Raw genomic sequence first — 24132 nt, 5'->3', positions numbered from 1 at the left:
CTTCAGTCCTTTAACCTTGTGGCTCAGGTGTCTTGACACGTCTTAAAGAGGTAACTTGTAGGTAGATGACACAGCAACCCGGGCGAACAGCATCAAGCTGATCAGGAATCACAGAGTCACGGCACCAGTGTAACTCTTCTTATTGTGTTGTTGGTCACCTAGCACAACAAAAGATGTAAAACTCCTCACAATGTGATTGACTGCAGCCAAGTGGTCCGACAGGCTCCACCAGCGCTCCTCAGAATTCTTTTATTTCTTTTTTTTTTTTTTTTTTTTTTTAGATGTGATCGTATAGTTTAACAACACTTACAACTGTTAACAAATTTTCAAAACTAAAACAAAACATTCTTATGCAATGAATCAATCAAAAATAACATCAACAGCAATAAACAGTAAAATAACAGACAACAGCTACATCAATTAACAGTCAAAACACTCAAACATTTTTATCAACAAATTCACTGTCTGAACCCACCTAGCACAACAAAAGATGTAAAACTCCTCACAATGTGATTGACTGCAGCCAAGTGGTCCGACAGGCTGAAAAATAAAAGACACAGTTAGCGCCGTGACTGAGTGGTCAGCCACGAACACCAACCGGCGCAGCTCCCACTCATAGGGTCACATTTTTCCAGCCCAACCACAAGAAAACTTTACAAATTATATTTATAAATGTTAAATATTCTTACAGTACCTTGTTAATAGTTGAACTAGAAAAATATGACCCTAAGTAAAAAAAGAAGTGAAGAGCTGCCTCTCTCGCACCTACCTCCACCAGCGCTCCTCAGAATTCTGGTGGAGGAAGCCGCGAGAGTGCCTGACGGACCCGTTGCATGCAGTCACTCATCACACCACTAGGTGGCTCCAAACAAAATCAAAAATACATACAACCATCACTATAATCATTTCGATCAAAACTCACACAGACACACGAGCTCTTCTCTCTGTTACATAAAGCCACTAGGGGTTAATTTCTGTTTAAAAGCGATCTGATGGAAAAGACTATTGTTGTGTTCAGTTAGCATATCAGCAAAGCTATTAAAGCCTGAAATAGCATCTCATTGCTAAAAGTTGCTACCGTCAGAGTGCACAGCCATATTTCTAAGGAAATATTGCTTAAATTTACTAAAACACTTGAAAACTGAATGGATAGAAAATGAATTAGCATCAATCTGATGGCTGAATAACAGGCTAAAAATATAAATAGCTTTGAAAATGTTACACACCCTGAAATGGACTTTTAAGCTAATTGCAATCGAGTCTTACCATATGGATAAATTACTTCCAGTGATTGTATGTGTAGTTTCCATACATGTTCACCTTCACCTGACCTCCAAATGGCCGACAGACTCACCAGATAGTAAATAACAGAATAACAAAGCTGGTGCATAAACAAGAGGTCTCACTTCAACATAAACTTTCCATTTATTTTTGGTTGAAACATGTTTATTCTTCATTCAGTGAAGTTACTCTCAGTCTGTAAATTTTGCTGAAGTAAGAGTAGCAATTCTTCATAATATTAACCATACATGAAACTATTATGTTTACAATAACCGCCCCCCCCATCCCCAAAAAAAAAAAAAAATTAAATAAATGTAACTATTTACTTTCCAACTCTTGGCCCAAATCTACAGATGAATGTGAGTCAGAGGTCATGATTCAGCAATAAGGAGAACCAGTCTCAGATTTACCAAAAACATCTTAATGATCCTGAAGATTTCAGGAAATTAAGTTTTTGGTAGAATAGAACAGAAATGTCCATTATTGTCCCACAGTGATAAAAACTGAAAAATAAGAGACTGGACAGCTAACGCTAACTTGACATGTGACGGTAGTAGCCAGTTTAGATTCCCACTTCCTGCTTTGGTTTGAATCCTCGGAGTTCCGACCACAAAAAGCGGAAGTGGATCGATGAGTCAGGAGTGGAGGCGGCGGTCCGGTCCGGCTTACTGTAAGCAGTCAGCTCGGTTCGATGAATGATCCTGACCAACACTTCCTTCTCCCACGTGGGACCGTGGGGCAATTATTGTTTTTATGTAAGAGAGGAGTTTAAAAATTACGCCAGCGTTTGTTTTGCAACGGCTGCGGGCGCGTCTACACGCGATGACGTCACGTCCTGGCAGATGAGAGAAATGGATGAAGAAACGGAGGTGAAAAGACGAAATGTCCCTCCTTTAGTCACAAAATGTTTCTGGTTGAGCGAACAGGAGGTGAATCAGAGGCAGGAGCAGCAAAAGGGCAAATTACCAGAAACCGCCGGGGGCAGTTCTGACGTCATCATGGTCCGTTTGGGCCTTCACACTGAAGTTGAACCAGAACCAAACTTTTCTTGTTTCAGGACGGTTAGGTTCACCAAATTTAAGACTCAGTAATGTATGGCGGCGTATTAGGGCCAAAACTTGAACATTTCTGTTTCAAAAGTTGAAAATTTGCAAGAAAAAACTGAAATCTTTGACAGTTATTGCAGAAATCTCCAAAATTTTCTAGAAAATTTTGGAGTTTTTTTTTAAAGGTTTTATTGGCTCTAGCGGCCCTCACTCAACAGTGAATTGACAGGAAAGTGGGCAACGAGAGAAGGGGGCAGACATGCCGCAAAGGTCGCCAGGCCGACAAACCGGCGACAGCCACGTTGAGGACCAAGGCCTCCTGCACCGCCACAGCACGCTTTGACACTTTTAAACTCTGTCCAACGTTTAACATTTGCTAGAAACTTGAAAGTTTGAGTTTGAAAAGTCACAAATTTGCAAGAAAAAAATCATACATTTTGACCATACATTATCTCAGAAATGTCCAGTTTTTTCTGAACAATTCAAGTTTGAAAAGTCAAATATTTCCTAATAGAGGACTCTAAAATCTCCAGAATTATTTAAATGTGGAAATTTCTGAGCTTCAAAAGTTTAATTTTTTTTACGTTTGAAACTTTGAGTAAAGTTGACAATTTGCAAGAAGAAAAAAATCTGAAATTGAGATCAGTCCCAGAAATTTTCTAGAAAAAACTTGAGACATTTCTTTCAAAAGTTGAAAATTTTCCAAAGTGGAACATTTTTGGCTTTTGAAATTTTGAGATTTACCTCAGATTTGAGAAGGAACTTGGAAATTTCAGAGATCTAGAGCAAATTTTCAACTTTCCAAACACTGAAATTACCAAGTTTTTTCTAGAAAATTTATGAGCTTAATCTCAAAATTGTGTTTTGGTGTAAATTTCCTCCTTTTTTCTATCTACAATGACCATGATGCACTGCTGTAATAGTGAGAGAATCTGTCAGATTAATTTCTAAGCATCTTCAGTATCAGAAGTTTACACACTTCAACATATTTTTATTTATGTAAAAGTAAAAAGTATCCATCCAAGAAATTAGTGAAAAAGTATTTGGTAGAAAGTCAATTCAAGTACTGAGCAACTGATCAAATTATCAATCATTTCATCATGAATGACATATCAGGAGGATTATGGGTAAAAATCCCAAAAGTTTTAAAAGGCAATTATCTCTGATTCTGACCTAAAGTATGTAAACTTCTGAATTAGAAGAAAGTGAATCTAAATTTTGGAACATTTTCTGGTTTTTAGTAATTCTGGCTGACATAAAACATGAGAAGTTTGATTTGATTTTACTTCAGACAATGAAAAAAAACTATTTAAACTTCTGTATCTCTAAAGTATTTTAATCTTTTCTCCCATTTAAAGTCAGAAGTTCTGCAGTTTCCATGAATCTGTCACAACGAAACAAAAACTTCAGAAACAGGTAAGAATTTACAGTAAATCATTAACCTGCTGATTTGTTGTCATGAGTTGATCAGATTAGCTGCAGCTCATGTGACGCTGTGTGTGACTAGCAGCAGAAAACCCCGCAGAGCAACGCTAAAATGTGATTCTGGTTAATTTATGACCAGCTGGTCTGGAGGAAGTCCGACCAGAGAGACGGCAGGTTCAGCTTTAATCAGGACCAACAGCCGCCGATGAAACGTCACCCGAGACTCAATGCAACGGCGCGTTGGGGTCGTTGCAAACGGACCGAAAAAGGAGGAAATTTCCATCAAAAAATAAAAGATTATTCTGAGAAAATTTCTAGAAGAAACTTGGAAATTTGAGTTTCAAAAGCTAAAAGTATTTGACTTTTCACATTCAGAAATAATGGATAATTTGAGATTAATCTAAAACTTTTGTTTTTTTTGTAGAATATTTCTGAAGATGTACCTCAAAAAATCTTTTAAAAATTTTCACTTAAAATTCAAATTAAAAATAATTCTCAAATTTCTTTGAGTATAAATCAAATTTTCAACCATTGAAACTCAAATTTTTTCCCCAGAAAATTTCTGAAAATATTTTTAAAATTCTATAAATTTTTGAAATATTTTCACTTTTCAAACTGAAATTCCTTTTTTCTAGAACATTTCTGAAATGAACCTTAATTTTGTGTTTTAACTGACATTTACTGAGTTCTACCTACAAACACCAACACCGTGCTGCACACCGCAAAATTATTTAGTTTTAATCCAGTTTGTAATGCAAATTTTTAGTACACTTGAAATGAGACAAAACTAACGTGCATGTAACTTTTCAGTAAGACATGAGCTCGTTTCAAGACAATAATTCCTTAATATTGAATTTAAAAGGTGCTAGTTTCACTGGCAGATTATTTTCCATTTTTCCAAATAAAATATTCTGGCAGAAAAACTGGAACTTTTTCATCAATTTTAATGAATTATTGATTTAAAACCAGACGTGTTGCTGCTCTTCCTGACCAAACATCTGACAAAACAAGTCAAACTCACAGCAGTTTTAGTTTTAAACAGTTTTATTTATTTCAAGAGTACATACAGAACAAACAGTAAAAGGTTCCAGAAAACGGTATTTATTTATTTATTGGCCGCTCTGCAGAGAAGCAGCTTTAGAGCAGAATCAGTGTGAAGGTAACAGTCTGGCTGAAGGTTTTACTGCATGGCGAGAAGGCACAGAGCTCTGTGTGAGAAACAACCTGGCAGTTTTTATTCAAAGTTTGTTTTTCTCCTGAAAGCGACGCGTTGAATGTTTCACATCGATTTAATTAATCAAAACTGTTTCAGTTCAGCGATTTGAGGTATAATTTGTTACAAGATTCAAACTTAAAGGAAGAAAATAAAAGTAAAACACTAGTGTTTAATCACAAGCATAGACATGCTAACTCTACTTTTATTCAGCTAGTAATGGCTTCAGTAAAGCGGTTAGTAAAATACATGATTTCCATTTACAAACTGGAGAGAATCTGCTCCAGTTTTCCAGCCGGGTCAGAACTGGGAAGTCTGGGAGTCGATTACTAAAACCTTTCTTTTGATTGATCGCTTCGCATTGGCTTACATGGAGTGTCGGATGAACCCCGCCCGCCTGGGACGCCGGGAGGATCAGAACGAGCGCCACCAGAGTGGCTCCGCATTTAGCACGGTAAATAAACTCAAACTACAGTTAATGCATCGTTAAAAACAAAAAGTAGAAAAAGTTGTAAAAATTGCCACTGAGATCAGGATTGCCACTGATATTCGCTTTTTTAGTTGCTGTTTTTAAAAGGTTTTTGGTGTAATTATGAAAATAAAAACGGCAGATTATTGTAGAAGTGCTTCACAAGCGAAACTTTTTTTTTGCAAGCTGTTCATCTTTAAAACAACAGAAACGATTAAAAACGTGATACATCTGATTTTTAGCTGCACTAAGAAATCTGTTTTTCCGAACGCTCCAGATGGAGAAAGCCGGCACCGCCTGCCGTTTCCTAGGAAACCGGCGCCGTCTCGGTTCACAGCGGAGGAAAGCGTCCCGGTCAGTTGTGCCGCTCGGCCCTCAGCGGGCGGCGGGCGCGTGCGAGGCGACCATCTTGTGCGTAAAGGTTTGTGGTTTTGTTTAGATGTGTGCGCTTAAGTTGCTGTGTTGCTGCTGCAGGCGGACTCGGCGCCAACCCCTCTCCCTCTCTCTCTGTCGCTCGCCCTGACGGCGGCGGAGGTCGCGCCGACCCCGGAGCTGCTTCAGGTCATGGGCGAGAGCGGCGGCGACAGATCAGCCGGCCGAGGGACGAAGATGTCCCTCATCAGAGCTGCAGAGAGACGGAGACGATTCTGCTTTAAATATGAGGGGAAAAAACTTTAAAATGTTTTACTGCAGAAGAAAAGGGATTAAAAATCCCCAGTTGTAATTTAAACTGATAAGAGCATCCATGAACGTTTAAATCTGAGGAAACAAAACAACATGATCTTCAAACTAGGGTTCGTGGGCCGAATTTGGCCTTCTGGTGGATGGCACAGGCACCACCAAGACTACAAGTCCCAGAATGCTTTGCTGGTGAAAGTTTTATTTCAAATTTTAAATGTGCCTATAATATTGAGCCTGTTTCAGATTCAGTTTGTTTTCAAATGAAAATTTTTATTACCTGAAGAGAAGAAAAAACTTTTTCTGTTAACAGTGTGAAAAACTACTAGGAGAAAAAATAACTATTAAGGAAATGAATCACTAAAACTGAATCACTAAAACTTCTAAAAGAAGAAGTAGTTCTTTTTCTACTATGGAGAGGAAAACTTGAACCAGAAAAAGAACTACTGAGGAAAAGAACAAGACGAAGTAAGAACTACAAATAGAAGAACTACTAATGAGATGAATTGGTTGAACTAGAAAAAGAACTACTATAGTAAAGAACAAGAACTAAAACAACAAAGAACTGATCATTTGTTCTCTTTTCCAATAGCTTCATGTTAATAATAAATCAGTCTGCGCCTGAACTGTGTGGGGTTCCTGTGGGTGCGCTTGTTTTCACCTGCGGTGTCGCACAGTTCTGACAGAACCGGGTCTCTGTCTGTGAGCAGCTGACTGCGTCCGGAGTCCAGAACCAGATCCGACTGGTCGCCGTCTTCCAGCGAACCCTGAAAAAACAAAAACAAAGAAAAAGATCAGAGAAGTTTTCAAGGATTAAATTAAAGCACCTATGAGGCTCAGATTAGCCTTCATTAGCTACCATGTTAGCATTAGCAATAGCTTTAAATGGCACCTAGAACTTTCTACCAACTAAAATATCAAAACATTTGAAAACAACTAGAAAAGAATCTGAAGGTTTTCAGTTTGAACCTGAAGTGGATCTGATTGAAAGCGAATGTTCGGAGTTAAATGCTAACGCCAGCTAGCGTCCTGCAGGCCTCACCAGCAGCCTGTGGCTGAGCAGCAGCTCCTCCTCTATGGAGGTCGGGTCCGGTTTGTGTCTCTTGTCCTGGATCAGCAGCAGAGGCGGCGGCTCTTTGTCCAAGTCGTGAGTCCTGAGCGAGAAACGGACGAGTCGGTGAAACCAGGCAGCAAAATTCAGACAAAAAAAATGTTCAGGAGGTTAATAAACATGTTCAAAAGCTAAAACCTCAGTTTATTTTTTTTTTATTTATTAAGACCAAATTATTATTTAATCAGAAGAAAAAAAAAATATTTTTTATAACAAATTAACCTTTAATCAAACAATGTAGTTGTAAATATATAGTTTCTGCTGTTTAAATTCAAACAGTAATTAAATGCTCTGTCATTTCAAACATAATTTAAAAGAGGAAGCTTGCACGGTGACGTGTCCATCCTCATTAATCATGGTTGAAACTCCTGCTTCACTGGAAGCATTAGAGGAGACAAATGCTTCCTCTGGCGCCCTCTTCAGGACAAACTATATTTTCTCTAAAACGTGCAATAAAAGTTTTTGACAACAGAAAATCTCAAATTATGTCACTTAAAAACAGTTGATTGACACCAAATTTGTTTGTTTTTTATGTTGTGGGGGGGGTGGGGCAGGTTGACCTTTCATGACCTCAGGAAACCATTACTAACCTCTTTAAAGTGACAGCAGCACAAATTGTTGCAGCACAAACGTTTGACACCAATTTGGTTGAATAAGGCGGGAATAAACTTCTCTCGGGACCCGACCCAGGATCATCCCGACAGGAAGTGATGCGGCTCACCTCTTCCTGCTGACGGTGACGGCAGGACTCCCATCGGCGCCCTGGAGCAGCAGCGAGGCGGGTTTGTCGGCTTCCTGCGGCAGGTCGCTGAGGAAGGTGAGCTGGAAGTCGTCGTCCATGGAGATGTACGGCGCGTACATCTCCAGCTCCTTCCCCTCCACGTCCTGAAACAAACATTTAGAAATTTCTCAGTTTCAAAACAGAAAACTTAACAGATTTTGATTCTCAGAATTTTTAAAAACTTTTTAAAACATTTCTAAGATTAATTTCTAAATTTTTTAGGTTCTTTCGATTTAGAAATTTCCCATTTTTTTCTAGAAATTTCTGAACTTCAAAAGTGGAAAATTATCCACTTTTGAAATGCAAGAATTTTCCAAGTTTTTTTCAAAGAAGATTTCTGAAATTAATTTTAAAATGTCTTTTTTTTCTTTTTTACAATTTTAGATTTTTGGAGGTCAGATATTTCCAAGTTTTTAAAATAAAATTTCTAGCATCATTGTCTACATTTCTGAGTGTTTTGGCTGAAATTCCCTCCCGTCTAACGCGGCTCCAATGCGGCGCCGTAGTTTCCCGTTTCCCACCTCGGCAGCTTGTTCCTTGAGCTGCGTTTCCTCCGGGCAGATGGTGAAGAAGCGCTCCACCTCGCTGGTGTCCATCGCCTCGTCCTCACAGGGGCTCTGGGCCGGACGGAGACCAGCAGTTAGACCAGAACCAGAACATTCGCTGGTTAAATGAGGAGGTTTGGTTACCAGGTCCGGCTCAGAGGAGGCGGCCGGGGACGAGGACGGATTCAGGCCGTCGAAGATGGGCGACAGCAGCTGCCGCAGCTGAGGGCTGCACAGATCCTTAGGATGGTCCGGAACCGTGTCTGGACTGGGAGGACTGGCGAACGACAGCTCCACCCCACCTGGCGGGGAAAAAAACAGCTGCTGGTTGGAAATGGGGCTGGAACGATTAATCGCGATTAATCCGATTTTTGAAATAATCGTCAACTAGTTTACTAATCGATTAATCGCCAACTGTAGAATACGACTCACAAACAGGTCATTTGGTGGGAAAACAATACAAAGAGCAGAAATCAAACCAAAACTGTACAAGAAATAAAAACATTTAAGTATTTATTTTGTATTTGTTTTAACTGCTGGTGGTTTCTTTGCTACAAATGATCAAACGTTCACTAAAGGAAAAATGTTATTGCATTTCAGGCAATAAAATATTTATTTTCTAATTGAAAAAATTTAATTATTTGTTCATTTGCAGTTTTTACATATTTTTAATATATAAAAGAATCTTAAGTGGTCAAGTGAAAAATCTGCGTTTTTTTTGTCAATTAACCGTCATAATAATCCATAACTAAAGTCACCATTAGCTACAGCCCCAAATAATTGCTTGGAAAATTTGCAGGATTTGCCATTTTTATAGAATAACTGATTAATCGTCTGAATAATCATGAGCTGAAACCGATCAGACTGGCTAACGGGTCAGAACGGCCGGCTCACCTGCCGTCAGCGGCGGCTCACCTGCCGTCAGCGGCGGCTCACCTGCCGTCAGCGGCGGCTCACCTGCCGTCAGCGGCGGCTCCCCGCCGTCCGCCAGCTGCAGCAGCTCCTCCGGTTTCTCCGTCAGCCCCAGGAGGAGCTTCGCCGAGCTGCCGGCGTCCTCGCCGTCCGAGTCGCAGGTGTCGGAGATGCCGCTGTCCTCGGCGGTGCGCTCCGGGGAGGACGGCTCGGTTTTAGGCAGGAGGCTGCGGCGGGTCTGCTCGACGGAGAACACCACGTCCGGCTGCTCCACCGCGCTGCAGGAGGACACAACAGGAGGAGGGTTAGAGCTTCATCACTCCTCCTCCTCTGGAAGGAAAGGAGCGCTCTCCGCCGGTCGGAGCACCTGAGGATGAAGTTGAGGCAGACGACGGCTTCGGGCTGCGACGTCTTGTTGTTGTAGAGGACGGTGGCTTGAGTCTCGGCCCACACGAAGCCGCCGCTGTTGGCCAGGAAGCGGTAGGGGGAAGTGTTCACCTGGCCTTTGGACAGAACTGCAGCCACAGGAAGAGGAACTTTGATTCAGTTATTCAAACGCTCAACGCTGCCGGGCGTCATCCTGTCATATTCAGCAATAAACAGCACGAAAACTCAAAATGAACTCAATAATTTCATAATTTATCATTTCTCCTGTTTTCTACCAAATCTGGATGACAAAAGTTTTCAGTCTGGTGTTTTACAGTTAGCCGTTTTATGAAGGATCATTTTGTTCAGATACTTTATAATTCATTTCATTTGTTGTTTTTGTTTTTTTTTTAGATATTTAAAATGTCCTCCAGGTCCAGAGTTAAATGTTCTTTATAATTTAAAGTTTATTGATCTTTGAAAATGTGTTCTTGCTTTATTACACCATCACTAGTTTTTAAAACTATGTATTCACAACATCCAGGTTTTTATATGTTGGGTGGATATTTCTACCTGTTAATGGTTACAAGCTAAGCTAAGCTAAGCTAAGTTTTTTTCCTGGAAGTAGAAATAAACTTAATATAATTAATGTATAATATGATTAAATATGTTTGTACTTCTTTCCATCCTCAGGATTTGATTTTATGTTATTTTCAGTTTTTTTTTCTGTTTATATATTTTGTGTTAATATTTGCATTGCTATACAATAGTAAAATAATAATAATTATTATTAAACTCACGTGTTAGCAGGCTCTTCTTGATGCGATCCGAGTCGAGCGCGTGATAAAACTCGTAGGCCGAGCGTCCAATCAGGTCCTCCGGTTTGTACCCCACCAGCTCCGTTACCCTGACAACAAAAACCCGCAGAGTAAAACCCGAGTCCGGTGTCCCTGTGGGCGGAGGGCGAGGCGGGCGACCCACCTGCCCTCGCAGTGGGTGAAGCGCAGGTCCATGGTGTGGCGCGTCAGGAAGGTGCAGCTGTCCAGAGGGAACTCCACGCTGGACGGGTGGGGGATCGGCTCGCACAGCAGCGTCATCACTCTGGCAGCAGGGGGCGACGCTGAGCCAAACGGGCGGATGTGGCCCGTGCAGTGGAGAACCTAAGGAAGAGGAGAGGAAAAAACTGTCGCTACCATCCTGAAAGGAGGGATGAAAATAAATAAAATCTACTATTTTTTCATAAGAGGTCCTGTTTTCTTTAATAATTACAAATGACAGAAAAGTGGATTTTGTTTTAACCCTCTATGGCATACCGTTGCTCTCAGGCAACAAACCACATTTCTGTAGCTCACGTTGCTCCTTTATTTTATTTTTGGGGGGGAATGATTTAAAATACCTCTAGACATATTTTTGTCCAAATAAAAGAGGTATTGAGGTTCATGTGACCTTTTATTTAGAAGAGGAGCAGTCTTTTTATGAAGCAGAGGTGCATGCTACACCTTGCCTCCTACCTGTAAGTTATACATCACTTTTCTTCATGTTTAAATTTGGGTCACTCTAACTAAAAATATTTTCATATCTGTGAGTATGTAAAGAAGCAATATAGATCATTTCAAGACAATTTTTTATAATTTATATGCTAAAACTGTTTTTTTGTTTGTTGCCTCAGGGCAACATTGCGCATTTAGGGCCCTTTTGCTCAGACAATATTATTCTAATGTGATGATATTCAATTGATTACAAAATAATTATCAGAGCCAATTTTTTTACTTTATTATTGACTAACAGCAACAGGAGATGGATGCAAGATCATTTCATGGACAAAGGGTGCATGGTTCATAAGCTGGGGTCATTCCCAATGAAGACATGAGGATCCACTGTACAACCATTATTTCATTGGTTGTTTATCCTCAAAACTGACTTCAGTCCCAAAGAGTGATAAGCTGGTCATCATTGAACAAATGGCCCCATTCCAAGGCAGGCAAAGACTGAAGCAATACCTGCCAAACCCAAAAATATGGGTCTGGAGGGAACTTTGCGTGACTGGAGTAGATGGTGTTCCTTACAACCTACACAGGGCGAGCCGTACCACCACCAAATCTACCAGATATGGGAGCTGATGGAAATGTTGTCCTTTGCTTGGCTCAAATTCTAACAAAAAATCAGTTCTACAAACTCTTATAAAAAGAACCTGCAGCCCTAAGTCCTGTCACTGATGTGAATCTGGTCACTACAACCCATAGATAATCAGATAAACAGATGGTGATTCCCAGGTACGCCAATAATCAAGTGCCAAAAATGTGATGCACACTTTTTTTCACATCAGCAAGCAATTCCTTCCTGATGTTTAACATATAATGGGGAAAAAGACTGATTTCAACATCCTTAGTGATTCTAACTCTGCCAACCATACACATGTACAAACACACAAATGCGCGTTTTAGTAATTTGTGCAAATGTACCATTCATTAATGAAAGTTAGTTGTTTATTTTATATTTGGTGAGTTGGAACCATGTCTGATTTATTTTTGTCCAAAAAAAAGTTTTTTATGAATATAGTTTTTGTTTGATTTGTATTTCATTTCTCATAATCACTGTAGAAAACTTGGCATTTTAGACCCCTTGTAGCGCAATGTTGCCCTGAGGCAACAAACCCAAATCTGGTTCCGGGAGGTGTCAGGGTCCGATTTTATGATTGATATGTAATTAGGGACCAACAAGCTCCCAAAGAATGCAGGAAAATATTTTTTCCCCAAAAAAACAAAAAGTCATGCCATAGAGGGTTAATCTGCCTTTATGAGAGTTTAACGATGGAGAACTAGAGCCAGAAGTGTTTGATAACGAGAATCAAGTCATGTTAGAATAAAGTCTTAAAAATAAGTTTTTGTAAATGAGAAAAAAGCTTGGATATTTTCTTTTATTTGTGTCGGTATATTCTGCTAATGTTAATACTTTATTAAATTTATTAAAAAGCAGAAAAAGAACTAGCCTGGCCTTATTATTATTATGACATTGACCTGAATTCAAAAATAAACAGAAGCTGTCAAACAAGATGGCCGCCCTGACATCACCACAGAAACCAGAGGAGAGATTGGGTAAAAAAAAAAAATCCTGATTTTCCACAAATTAAATCTTCACTAGAGATGCAGCGATCAAATATTAATAACTGTATCCGTTAAAGCAAAGGTTTTCTGGGGTTTTGCATGGAAAAAGTTTCCTAATTTAGACAAAAAAAGATTTAAAGACATTTTGTTTTCATATCAAACTAAATGTCAAAGTTCTCCTGCAGCCCGGTGGGTCAGAGCGGTACCATCTGCCGGAGCGCGTCTGGACTGTAAGTGACAGGTCCGGTGCTCTGCAGAGCCGAGCCGGGCGCGCTCCGAGTTCCTGGGATTGCTGGCGGAGGCGTTGACGCGACCTTGGCTCGTCTCCATGGAAACACTCAGCGCCTCGTATCACTTTCATCCTGGACTCACACGAGGGACAAAAGCGGCTTCGCCCTCCGCTGGGACGCATCACGACCGCATCAGAGGGACCGCCTTCCTGTAATCCCATTACCTTCTTTTTCTTCAAGTAACCGCAAATAAAAGTAATAATACGACTGAGCTATGAAATCGTGATTTTGTTTCTGAGCGTCTCACAACAATCCCAGATAAGCGTGCGTCGTCATGGTAACAGGGATCCTGCTGCAGATTTTTGTTTTTATTTTAAATCATTATTGCTCCTCCCTGCACTTTAACTTTTAAAAGATGTATATTTTATTAATTCGCTGCACAGGAAAGATTTATTTAAATTATTTTATCATCATTTGAACGAAGGCTTGTAAAAACAAAAATAACTTTATGGTGGAATAGTGAGAAAAACTTGATTTACGCAGAGAAAAGGATTAAATATTCAACAAAGTCCTTCAAGTCAGAAGCTGTTGGAGTTCATGAGTTTAAAAAGCAAAGAGTTTTAAAAAGAAGCGGTTTTATTTGATTAAATGTTATAAGATGGAATATGCAAAACGAATAATTCAGGTTGTGAATTGTTTTTTGTAACCAAGTGTTAAATTAATTACTTTAGAATAGAAGTAAATAATTTCTCCCTCTACCTTCCAGGTGGCAGATTTGATGTTGACGGTGCGCCCCCTGCTGGTCAGGGTGCTCTTCATTCGCAGGAAGAAGTTCCTCTCGCTCGGTTGCTCCGCCATCAGCTTCTTACTCAGACCTGAAGACGCAGGATAAAAATAAAAACCTGGCGCTGGATGTTTTGTTCTGCTTTTTATGTGTATTTGAAAAATTTCTTTTTGTGCCAGATATAAGTTTATACACATTTCTGCTCCTTTTCATTCATGATTTATTTTAGTTGTTACATAAACTATTCATATTTATTCGCTCTGATGCATAAAATCGCCGTTCTGCGGTTCTGACCTGGACGCGGAGTCAGGAGGTCTCGCAGCTCCTCCTGGTCGCAGGGATGAATGAAGTCGTAGACGCTCTGGCCGATCAGCTCCAGCTGTGAGACAGAAAACAAGCCGGTCAGACGGAGGACGGACCCGGCCGGGATCGGAACCGGAGGAGGAACCGGGCAGAACCTGAGTGATGCCGATGTGCTTGTTGACGTTCTCCGTCAGGAACACCATGTCCCCCTCCTCGGTCATCACCATGACGAAGCCCGCCAACGCCTGGGGAAAGAAGGCGTCCATCGGATCCTCTTCCTCCTCCTCCTCCTCCTTCTTCACACTCTGTTCTGTGGGGATCAAAACAAACATCAGAGGTTCTGCAGGTTTCAGAAAGTAAAGCTTTAATACACAGCTGGGTAGATTACACTCAGCTAGAAGTGGCTCATATTCAAATATTCATCCAAGAAATTACAAGAGTGAAAAAGTATTTGGTATAAAGTTTACTCAGGTAACTGATCAAATTATCATTTATTTTATGTTTAAAAAATAAAATTTAGACCAAAATATAAAGTTAAGTGGAAAGTTTGGTATTTAAAGTACGGTGTAGTAAAAATGGTCCTAAAAGTAATTTTTTTTTTCAAAAAAGTTACTGAAATAAATGTAACTAGTTACTACTAAATTAAATCACTTCTGTCTTAAATACTAAATTTAAGACAGAAGAAACTATAGAAATAGAGGATCCTGAATGAATGTTGTGACATATTTGCACTTATCCATGATGGACACAGAAAAAAGCTAGCTAGCTAGAAAGAGCACATTAGCAGCTAGTTAGCGTTAGCCTCTAGTCACAAAACCTAATGAAAATGTCTAAATGCAACTCAAACTTTTGTCTGACAAAAAGTCCGGCACAAAAAAAGACAACATATGAATGACAAAATGTTAGACCAATAATTCGCATATTTAAGGCTAATTTACTTTTAAAAACTGAATTTAAGACATTTTAAGGACATGTGGCTCAGGGGCCATTTGAGGCTCTTGGATTGAGTTTGTGTGGCCCCCATCTGCAACTCAAGAATGATGCAAATTTTACCCAGAGATGCAGATGGAGGCGTTTCATTTTTAATCTGGGTAAAATTACCACCAACATAATTAAAAAATGTAAGTATAACACAAAGTTTTAGTTTTTTATCTCCATCTATCCAGAGACTCTGCTGCAGCGAAAGCAGAGGATTTCCGTCTCACCGGGTCGCAGGAGCTGCTGCATCCGCAGGAAGCTGAGCGTCACCCTCATGATGCCGGCCTTGTCCAGGTGGGTGCAGACTCGGCGCGGCAGCGGCAGGGTCCGGGCCAGTTCGTAGAACACCTCGGTCTCCTGGCTGCGCCGGCAGCGGGCCGCATCGCGAGAGCGGAGCTTCCTCTGCTCCGAGCTGCTCCTGCAGGACGAACAGGAGGAGCATGAAACAGACTGTCGATGGTACCAAGCCCAGTTCTGGTTCTGCTGCAGGTTTCTTCCTGTTAAACAGGAGCTTTTACTCTCCACTGTCGCCACATGCATGCTCGATTTGAGAGATTGCGGTGAAGTCGATGACAATGCAAGCATGGGTGCACCGATTTATCGACCGACCGGCCGATTTCCTTAATTTTGGGAGATCTGTGATCAGCCGATACTTAAAAGTAAAGCCAATCTTATCATCATCAGCAAATATCTAAAAATCAGCCGCTGTCCTCTGCAGTTAGAGGTTTCACTGATAGACCGGCCATCAGGTCATGCAGTTGTCAATAATCTACCCACGGCTGCCAACTCAGCAACTTTCTTGCTATACTTAGAAGCACCAAACAGTTGCTGAAATACAGTTTAGATTGAATTAAATCAACAATGTGGTTGCATGCATTTATAGGTTTTAGAAAGGAAAAATCAGAAAGAGTCCAACTCAGCAGATGACCTCAAACCAGATCGGTGCTTCTCTAATCTGAATGATTTCTGTTTCTCACTCAGGTTGTAAAATCCGTCCAGATCGACTGACTTGTGTCACCTGCTGTTAAAAACATTAAAAAGCTGCAGCTACTTGGATCCTGACAGAAGTAACATGTTAAACTTGCTGCAGCTTGAGCTAATCGGAGTAAAATCAGAGACGCAGCCAGTCCGCCCAAACATGGACGTCCCACACCCACCTCACAAGGCAAGCAAAACAATCTCAAGTGGAAAAATACCAGCAGGATCTGTAACTTGTGACATGGAGCGCAGCCTGGACCGGCCCCTTCCTCCTCCTCCTCCTTCTGCAGGAAACCTAGTGAACTCTGCAGCACCTGAGTCCTCGGTTTGGACCGGACCGGACCAGAGAACACACAGACACACACCAGACCCAAACATGGCGCCTCAGTTAGCTCGGTGCTGGAGGAGACGGCGACGTTCATCTGAGGAAACAAAATGTTCTCCTGTTTTCGTTCCTCTGAGATGTTTATCCATCCTTCCTGACGCCTGTAGGAATCCAAATCGCTTCCTTTTGTTCTGGGGGATTCCAGCTAACGACCATTTCACTAATCAATTAATTGATTATTCTGACGATTAATGAATTCATCGTATTAAAAATCAGCAAATTCAGCAGATTTTTGTTCAACTGCAGCCTTTTTTACTTTAACATAAAAAATACATTAAAGGATGCAAGTAAACTAATTTTAAGAAATTCTTTTAATGTGAAAAACATTTTATGGCCTAAAACGCAGCAGCTTCATTCCTTTAGTGAACGCTTGTCATTTGTGTCCAACGTCACCATGTGATCCGATTATTTTTAGATTAACAGATTAATAATTGGGCAGCTAAAAGTGCTTAACAGGAAATTTTTAAAGGAATTTGAACAAAGTGAAGCTAAAATTACCACCTGAGAAGTTATGAGTAAAGCATATTTACAGACAAAGAATGTCTTTTTATCTTAAATGCAAAACGTATATAGTTTTATTTTAGCAGTTCTGGGTTAATTTCTGCTCTGGATTTGTTCTTTCAGCAAATTTTCCTTTATCTTCTCTGGTTAACAATTAATCAATAACTAAATTAGCTGATTATCTGAATAATCGATTAATCGCGATGAATGATTCCAGACTTGGTTTTCTGCCAGACCTCCCCAGTTCCCAGCAGCTTCCTGCGGCTCCGTCTCCCGATGTAAACAGAGCAGCTCCCGGCCACGCCCCAGGGGCCATGCAGCCGACACGTGGCGCGCCGCCTCTGCTCACGTGAACCACGCCGTGGGTTGTTGTGAAAGTTTCTGCAGGGGGAGAAGGGAGCGGCAGAGGGCCTCTTCACGCCCTCCGGTAGGCGCTGAACTCAGAAACCCTACAGACCCTCATGTTTACGGCATGATTCAACCGTGTGCATGAGCTTCAGCAAGGGGTCAAGTGTCAAATACCTGCAGCAGATTACAGTGAGATACAACCTGGGAGGAGGCTGGAGGAACGCTGCAGACACCGATCCACCTGAAACCGGCAGGATCAGAGCAGAGAGGCGCTGAATCCAAAATGACTGCAGGCCAAACGGAACAAAACACCCAAACACGTCACGCCGACTCATCGCTTTTAAATCTGTTTACAGCCATTTCTTCTTCTTCTGATGCTGGGGTCAGGTAGTACACAGTTCTGTTCAGTCCACTTTAATCCAACTCCAGTCCATTTCACTAGAAAGTCCGACTCATTTGGGGACGTGTGAATGCTAATCGAACCAAAAAGTGAACTCTGATTCGGTTTGAATGCATATTTAAACACTAAGCGGACCGGAGACCGGTCCAAAACCAGGACGTGGACGACAGCGCAGGGCATTCTGGGTAAATACAACCAAACCAAACGCATCAGCCAAGTGCTAGCAGCGGAAATAGTTGGTGCTCTCTAGCCAAAGACAAAATAGAAATCTACCAACCACTAAAATCTGACGACACTCTATTTTTGTTTCCATCTGGTGAAGAAGAAAGTTACGCTCCGTGTCTTCAGAGGTTTTTGTGTCGTTTCCTTCAGTGGTTCCTGGTGCAGCGCCCCCACAGGCCAGGAGGGGAACAGGCTGCTCAAAGGACAAAAGATAAATGTACATCATCATCCAGGGCTTCAGACGTCTCCCAGAGAGCTGCTCAGTCCCGTCCACCTGAACAGGTGGGGCCAAGAGCGAAAGGTTGCACCGATAATACAAAGACTTTAAACAATAGACGTCCAATAACAATATGGCCGATCACCAATATTTATTAGAATTATATACATTTCTCCAGAGAAGCTTCTCTGCTTCACCCACAATCCTGACTGGGGCTGGAAAATACACCACTATGGAAGAATTTCATATCAGTTGATATTAGGGCTGCAACCTGTGATTTTAGTTATTGATTATTAAGGCAATCGATTAATTGGACTAAAATTACACACACACACACACACACACACACACACACACACACACACACACACACACACACACACACACACACACACACACGAAATAATATTGTAAATCTGTTCTGCTCAAGTGGCATAGATTTAGATTCACTGGATTTCTGGGGAAAAAAAACAAAAATCATCATCTTTTGCTATCCAATTATTCATTTTTTAATAAAATATCAATCATCACCAGATCAGTCCTGTATTGATATTAAGTCAAGCAGAAACTGCTGAGCTTTTCATGTTGGATTTTTTAGCTGCAGATGAATCCTTTGCTACAAATGATCAAACATTGACTAAAAGAATGCTGATGGTGCGATTTAGGCCATAAATTGTTTATTTTCTTATTTAAAAAAAAGAATTAAATGATTTGTTTATTAGCATTGTTTTATGCATTTCTAAGTGGTTAATTAAAAAGAAATCAGCAGAATGTCAGTTTTTTTTATCCGATTAATCGTCAAAATAAATTGATTAATCGTCAGAATGATAAATTACCAAAATAATTTTTAGCTGCAGCCCTGAAGAGCTACTCAGGTCAAATGCAAAGAAAAAAAGATTACTTATTGATATGGAGCAAAACGACGTGTCCAGAAAAATGAGATTGCACATCACCATAGCGAAACATGGTGGTGGGAGCATAATGCTGAGGGAATGCTTGTCCTCAGCAGGACAGATGGAAAACCTGGAGGAAAACCTGTTAGAAGCTGCAGAATTTATTACAGAAGCTGTCGATGTGACGCAGTTGGAACGATTTCAAACGGGAAATCTTCAGCTTGTTGCCAAGCAAAGCTGGTGGCAGCTTGCAGTGAAATGTGTTTCTTGCTCCGAAATGTAAAACTGTTAAAACTGTGCAGCTGCTGCATAACGCCAAGCTGCTGCAGGCGTTGTGATGCAACCAGAGGCTGGAATTTCACTCTGGACCGACGCCGATGTAAACTTCCAGCTTCTGTTCAGAGTTAAACTTGAGCAAGTGAAAGGAAGAAAAACAAAACCTCAGATCTGAGTAATGATTGCAACACCTTTAAGATCATTTGGGTTGTTGTTCCTGTTGTCCTCGTTTACAGTTTAACTGGGTTACAACTAATAAAACACAGTGATCTCTTCCTGGCTGGCTGGTTTGTCTGAGCCAACTGTGACGTCCTCACAGTCAAGAACTCTGTGTACTGAGAACAGGAAGTGCAGTGTACAGAACAAAAACACGCCGCGTAAACAGACACGCCACATTTCAGTTTGATCACGTTGCATCAGCAACCAGATCCAGATTAAGGTCCAAAAGCCGCCGCCGTGTGTAGGCGGCTGAGCATGCCAAGTCATGCCCACTCCCACAGCTGTCCTGAAACTTCACTGCGACTCCGGAGGAATGAGAAACTCCACAAACCGGCGCTGCAGATTACTGTAACGGAGGAAGCCACAGGAGGAATGCTTCTGCTTTCAGGGGTCGCCACATGAGACAAGGGGTCAAAAATGGCAAAAAAATATTCTGAAATATTCCACTGGGCGCCTGTTTTAAGGCCGATTTACACAAAATAATTTGAATCAGTGGAGGCAGAAGAGAGAAGCTGAAGGAGAAGATGTAAAGCTGCTGTTTAGGGCTGAAACGATTAATCATGATTAATCGATTATTCAAATAATATTTTTACCAATTCAGTAACTGTTTAATCAAAAAATAACTGAGCAACAACTGTACAAAAACTAGGTACTTTTTCCAGTTAAGATAAAAAAACATTTTTTGTTTGTAAATTTTTCTACCCAGAATTACTCAAGTGGTAATTTTAGCTTCATTTGGTTCAAATTTTGTAAATAAAATAAACAGATCAGCATCCATACTATGTGCAGAAAGGGTTTAGCTTTTCATGTTTATGTTAAAAGTATTTTAGCTGCAGATGGATCCTTTGATCAAATGATCAAATGCTATTGTTGTATTTTAGGCAAGAAAATGTTTATCGTCTTATTTTAAAAAGGAAAATGCATTTAAATGCATTTCTAATGCTGTATAAAAAGGCTTTTGATGAAAAATCCACAAAATGTGCCAGCTTTTTATCTGATTATTTGATTAATCATCAAAATAAATCGATAGATTAATCGATTGCTAAAATAATGGTTAATTGCAGCTTCTCTGCAGTTGAATCCCTGTGAAGCGAAGCTTTAAACGGCTTCCTCTCCGACACAGGAGTTCCTGAAAGGCCTGATCTGCTGCAGGGAAGTTTCACAAGTTCAGTCTGAAAACAAACATCTGTACTTCTGAGGAGCTGAGGCCTTTCAGCGATAACATTCCTCAGCAAACTTTTACTGAAAGCCCCGTCAGGCGGCGGAGACTGACGTAAAGAAACATGAGAACAACAGAGTTGAGTTCGACTAGCTCATCGAACTCGCTAGAATCCATGTGGATGTTGGGGAAATGATAAAATTTATCATGATGGCTCAGTAGACCTGACTGTAAAATCTCAGCTGACGGTGTTCCTGGAGTCTGCACAGTTCGCCCCAGTATGCAGGAGCCTCAAGCAAACATTTGTTTCAGGATATTCAGGAAAGTGTTTTCACTGCTAGATGGACTTTCACTGGACAGGCAGCGTTAAGCCCAAACTCCTAACAGGACATCAAGCCAACGCAACAACAAACTATTACGTCTTGTATTTGTTTCAACCAGTGCCGTTTTTCTGTGGCTGCCAGCAGCGCCATCCTAGTCAAACCGAACCGTTATGGGCCCAGAACTGAAGCGGGTCCAGGAATGGTGTGGCACGGGTCGGTTGTAGCGCACCACACCGACCTGTGCCACTCGGCAGAAACAAGGCAATATGGAGTCAGATTTTTATAGTTTAAAGTAAGAAAAATCAACTTGAACTCTGATACATGAATAATCTTTTCCTTAATATCTAAAATGGCCGCCACATCACCCAAAGCTTTGATAGCTGCAGAATAAAACTGTTCATTTACACTTTTGTAAACAGACTGTCCACTGTGTTATATTTACAGGCTTGGATTACTTGGAGTAGTTAGAATAGAAACTGATCACATGATCACAGCAATTAGCAGGATTCACCTGAGGCCAGGTGAGTTCAACATTGCACAATAAAAGTTCAGCAACAGGCTCTAAATGAACAACTCGGCTGACTTCTGAATTCAAAACAAACAGAAGAAACAGCCCTGCTCCACACCTGTCAAACTGAAAGTGACTAAAAGCGTTTAAAAATGTGTGAACAGGAAGAAAGCTAGACTTCAGGAACTAAGACCTCTGCAGTCAAGAGCCGACAAAAATTCACAAGAAGAGAAAAAAAATTGGCAAGAGGGTGGAGTTTAAGAGAACAAACTGTCCTAGATCAGAGGACAAACCGTGGTCATTATCTGTTTAAATTGGCAGTGTGTGTTTATGTCCTCTGGAGTCCGAAACTGACTGAGAACATAATCTGGATTGTGGCCATGTGGGTGAACTATATTTACTAAGTAATGGAGGATTACAGCAGGAGCTTTATTACTGTCCTGCAGCAGGGAGAGGGACACAAACACAAACACTGGAGTTAAAATAAATGAGCTATATTTATCAAACAATGGAATAAGAACAGAGATTATTCAAAGGGTTGTTTTTAATCCACTTAATTCAGATTTATATCAATCATTTAGACTTTTGCACAAACAAAAATAAAACACTTTTACCCTGAATGTCACCAGAATCTGACCTTCTACTGCAGGCCATTTTTTAAAGGAAATACTGTAAAAGCAAGCAGCAAATAAACACAAACTCTCAGCAGACATTTCTGATCAATGCAACAACGTGAAATTAAAAGTGAGGCTGAATCCACGCAGAAAGCCTCCATCTGTGACCGTGGCAATGGCGCAGAAATCAGAAGCAGGGAGCCTCCAGAGCCCACCCACACGACACATACGACACATTTTCACCAAAAGCGACACATTTTAGCCAGCAAAACGGAGAAATTAGCTTAACATGTAGCAGCGGATGTAGCTCATTTAATCAGAACACCAGATAGTTGCAGCTGTTTTTCTTGCAGCCGAACTCGTTTCGGGAAATTTCGAGCAAATTCTCCCACATCTGAATCATGTAAACCCAATTTTAATTAAAATATAGTAATAAATAAATGGATCTCACCGTTTAACCGCCACGACCCCGTCTTCCTTCTCCATGTTTCATCAGAACTCCAAAGCAAAGTCTCACTGTTTCCTTACGACGTTCACTGCAGCTCAGAAAAGCGACGAATTAACAGATATCACTGCGCGGGGATAAAGACATCAACGGCTAGCACAGGCCACTTCCGCTCACCCTTTCAGAATAAAAGCCTCGCACAAACTCAGGGACGAAAAGCAATGTGGGCTAATATAAATAAATCAGTGGAGTAAAAACATTACAACTTGCTCAGTTCTTGTTTTATTATTATTATTTTTTAAATCTCTTACGTTTACCAGAATTTAGGGAAATATTTTTTTTCATCATTTTTCTATAATCAGTCTAAATAAATATTTCAACTGTAAGTATTTATTTTTAATACGTGGGGATAAATAGCAAGCCTATGTGCTTAAGTATTTGAGTTTTAATACAAACCAATATACATCAGCGTTTGTTTGTTGAAAATGACAATATTATTAACTTTCACTTAAAGGTTTTGGCACAAATAAATTAAAAGACTTTAAATAGTTTTAAATCGATATATTGCTCTGTGCCTCCCAAAAATTTCCTGCCATCCCAATAATTTTTTTCTGAGAATAATTGTCCAAATATGAAACAATTCAACCAAAGAATTATGGACAACAGTATATAAAACAACAAATAATAATTAACAGAACAACTCCATATGCTGTCATGACGCAACTCTGGAATTAATAAAACAATAATAGATTATTTTTAAATAACTGATAAATCACTATATGTACTGTACCCATTTATTGCACGGGTTACACTTTTTAAATTTAAATTATTAAAATAAGTCAGCTTTTCAACGTTAATGGCGAACGTTCTGCTTTGTGGTGCGTTTGCAGTAGCTGGGAATTTAGACTTTCAAAATGACGTCACACTCAGTGTTACTGTTCTGGGCAGCGTCCAGGCTAACTGTTGTTAGCAAAACATTGTATTTATTTGCGTTTTGTTAATTCAAACCCTCAACATGTTCACTGACTAGTGTTGAAAAGCTGAGTGGTTCGCAGTTCGAAGGAGATGGAAAAAATCCACGCTACAATGAAGGAGTCCATCGCTGCAGCCTTTACGGAAATTTTGTGTCGGGATTATGGAAGTATTTCTCCAAATACACATTTTCAGATCGGTGATTTGAATTTTAGGGATGTTCAAATTGTCTCTTTTGACCTTGAAGTTAGAAATTCTTCCTTGCCCGGTGGGACTAGAACGCACCATGAAAGTAGGTCAACGAAGCGAAGACGGCTTTTATTTTCTATCTTTCGGTTTTCGTCGTTGCTACGTTTCCAGCTTGACTCTTTCGACGCTGCCGTGTCGCCACACACCCACCATACGTCACTTTACGTCCTGTTTATGTCTTTTCATAGGCTTTGAAG

At 40.5% G+C, this 24132-nt stretch overlaps 1 protein-coding gene across 4 annotated transcripts; it reads right to left on the bottom strand.

Moving 5' to 3' along the window:
* Nucleotides 1-4778: 4778 nt before the first annotated feature.
* On the bottom strand, nucleotides 4779-22853 carry hif1al (hypoxia inducible factor 1 subunit alpha, like). 4 transcript variants are annotated; one of them, XM_014995519.2, is made up of 15 exons: nucleotides 22721-22853; nucleotides 15454-15644; nucleotides 14404-14558; nucleotides 14240-14324; nucleotides 13921-14036; nucleotides 10809-10987; nucleotides 10628-10734; nucleotides 9829-9976; nucleotides 9444-9739; nucleotides 8694-8851; nucleotides 8526-8621; nucleotides 7945-8108; nucleotides 7155-7266; nucleotides 6774-6879; nucleotides 4779-6059 (listed from the first exon to the last, which is right to left on the bottom strand). In XM_014995519.2, exons 1-15 carry the CDS (start codon nucleotides 22753-22755, stop codon nucleotides 5992-5994), a joined length of 2016 nt encoding a protein of 671 aa, XP_014851005.2. In that variant the 5' UTR covers nucleotides 22756-22853; the 3' UTR covers nucleotides 4779-5991. The 4 variants fall into 4 exon arrangements, with proteins under 4 accessions (XP_014851005.2, XP_087867733.1, XP_087867734.1 ...); XM_088011607.1 differs by having other exon boundaries at nucleotides 9465-9739; XM_088011608.1 differs by having other exon boundaries at nucleotides 9486-9739.
* Between the last annotated feature and the right edge of the window lie 1279 nt (nucleotides 22854-24132).

Source organism: Poecilia mexicana, unplaced genomic scaffold (genome assembly GCF_051168715.1).
Source record: "Poecilia mexicana isolate PSO_F unplaced genomic scaffold, ASM5116871v1 scaffold_13, whole genome shotgun sequence".
In the NCBI taxonomy this organism is placed as follows: domain Eukaryota; kingdom Metazoa; phylum Chordata; class Actinopteri; order Cyprinodontiformes; family Poeciliidae; genus Poecilia; species Poecilia mexicana.
Note: the sequence above shows the minus strand (reverse complement) of the source record. Positions and strands in the feature narration are given on the sequence as shown.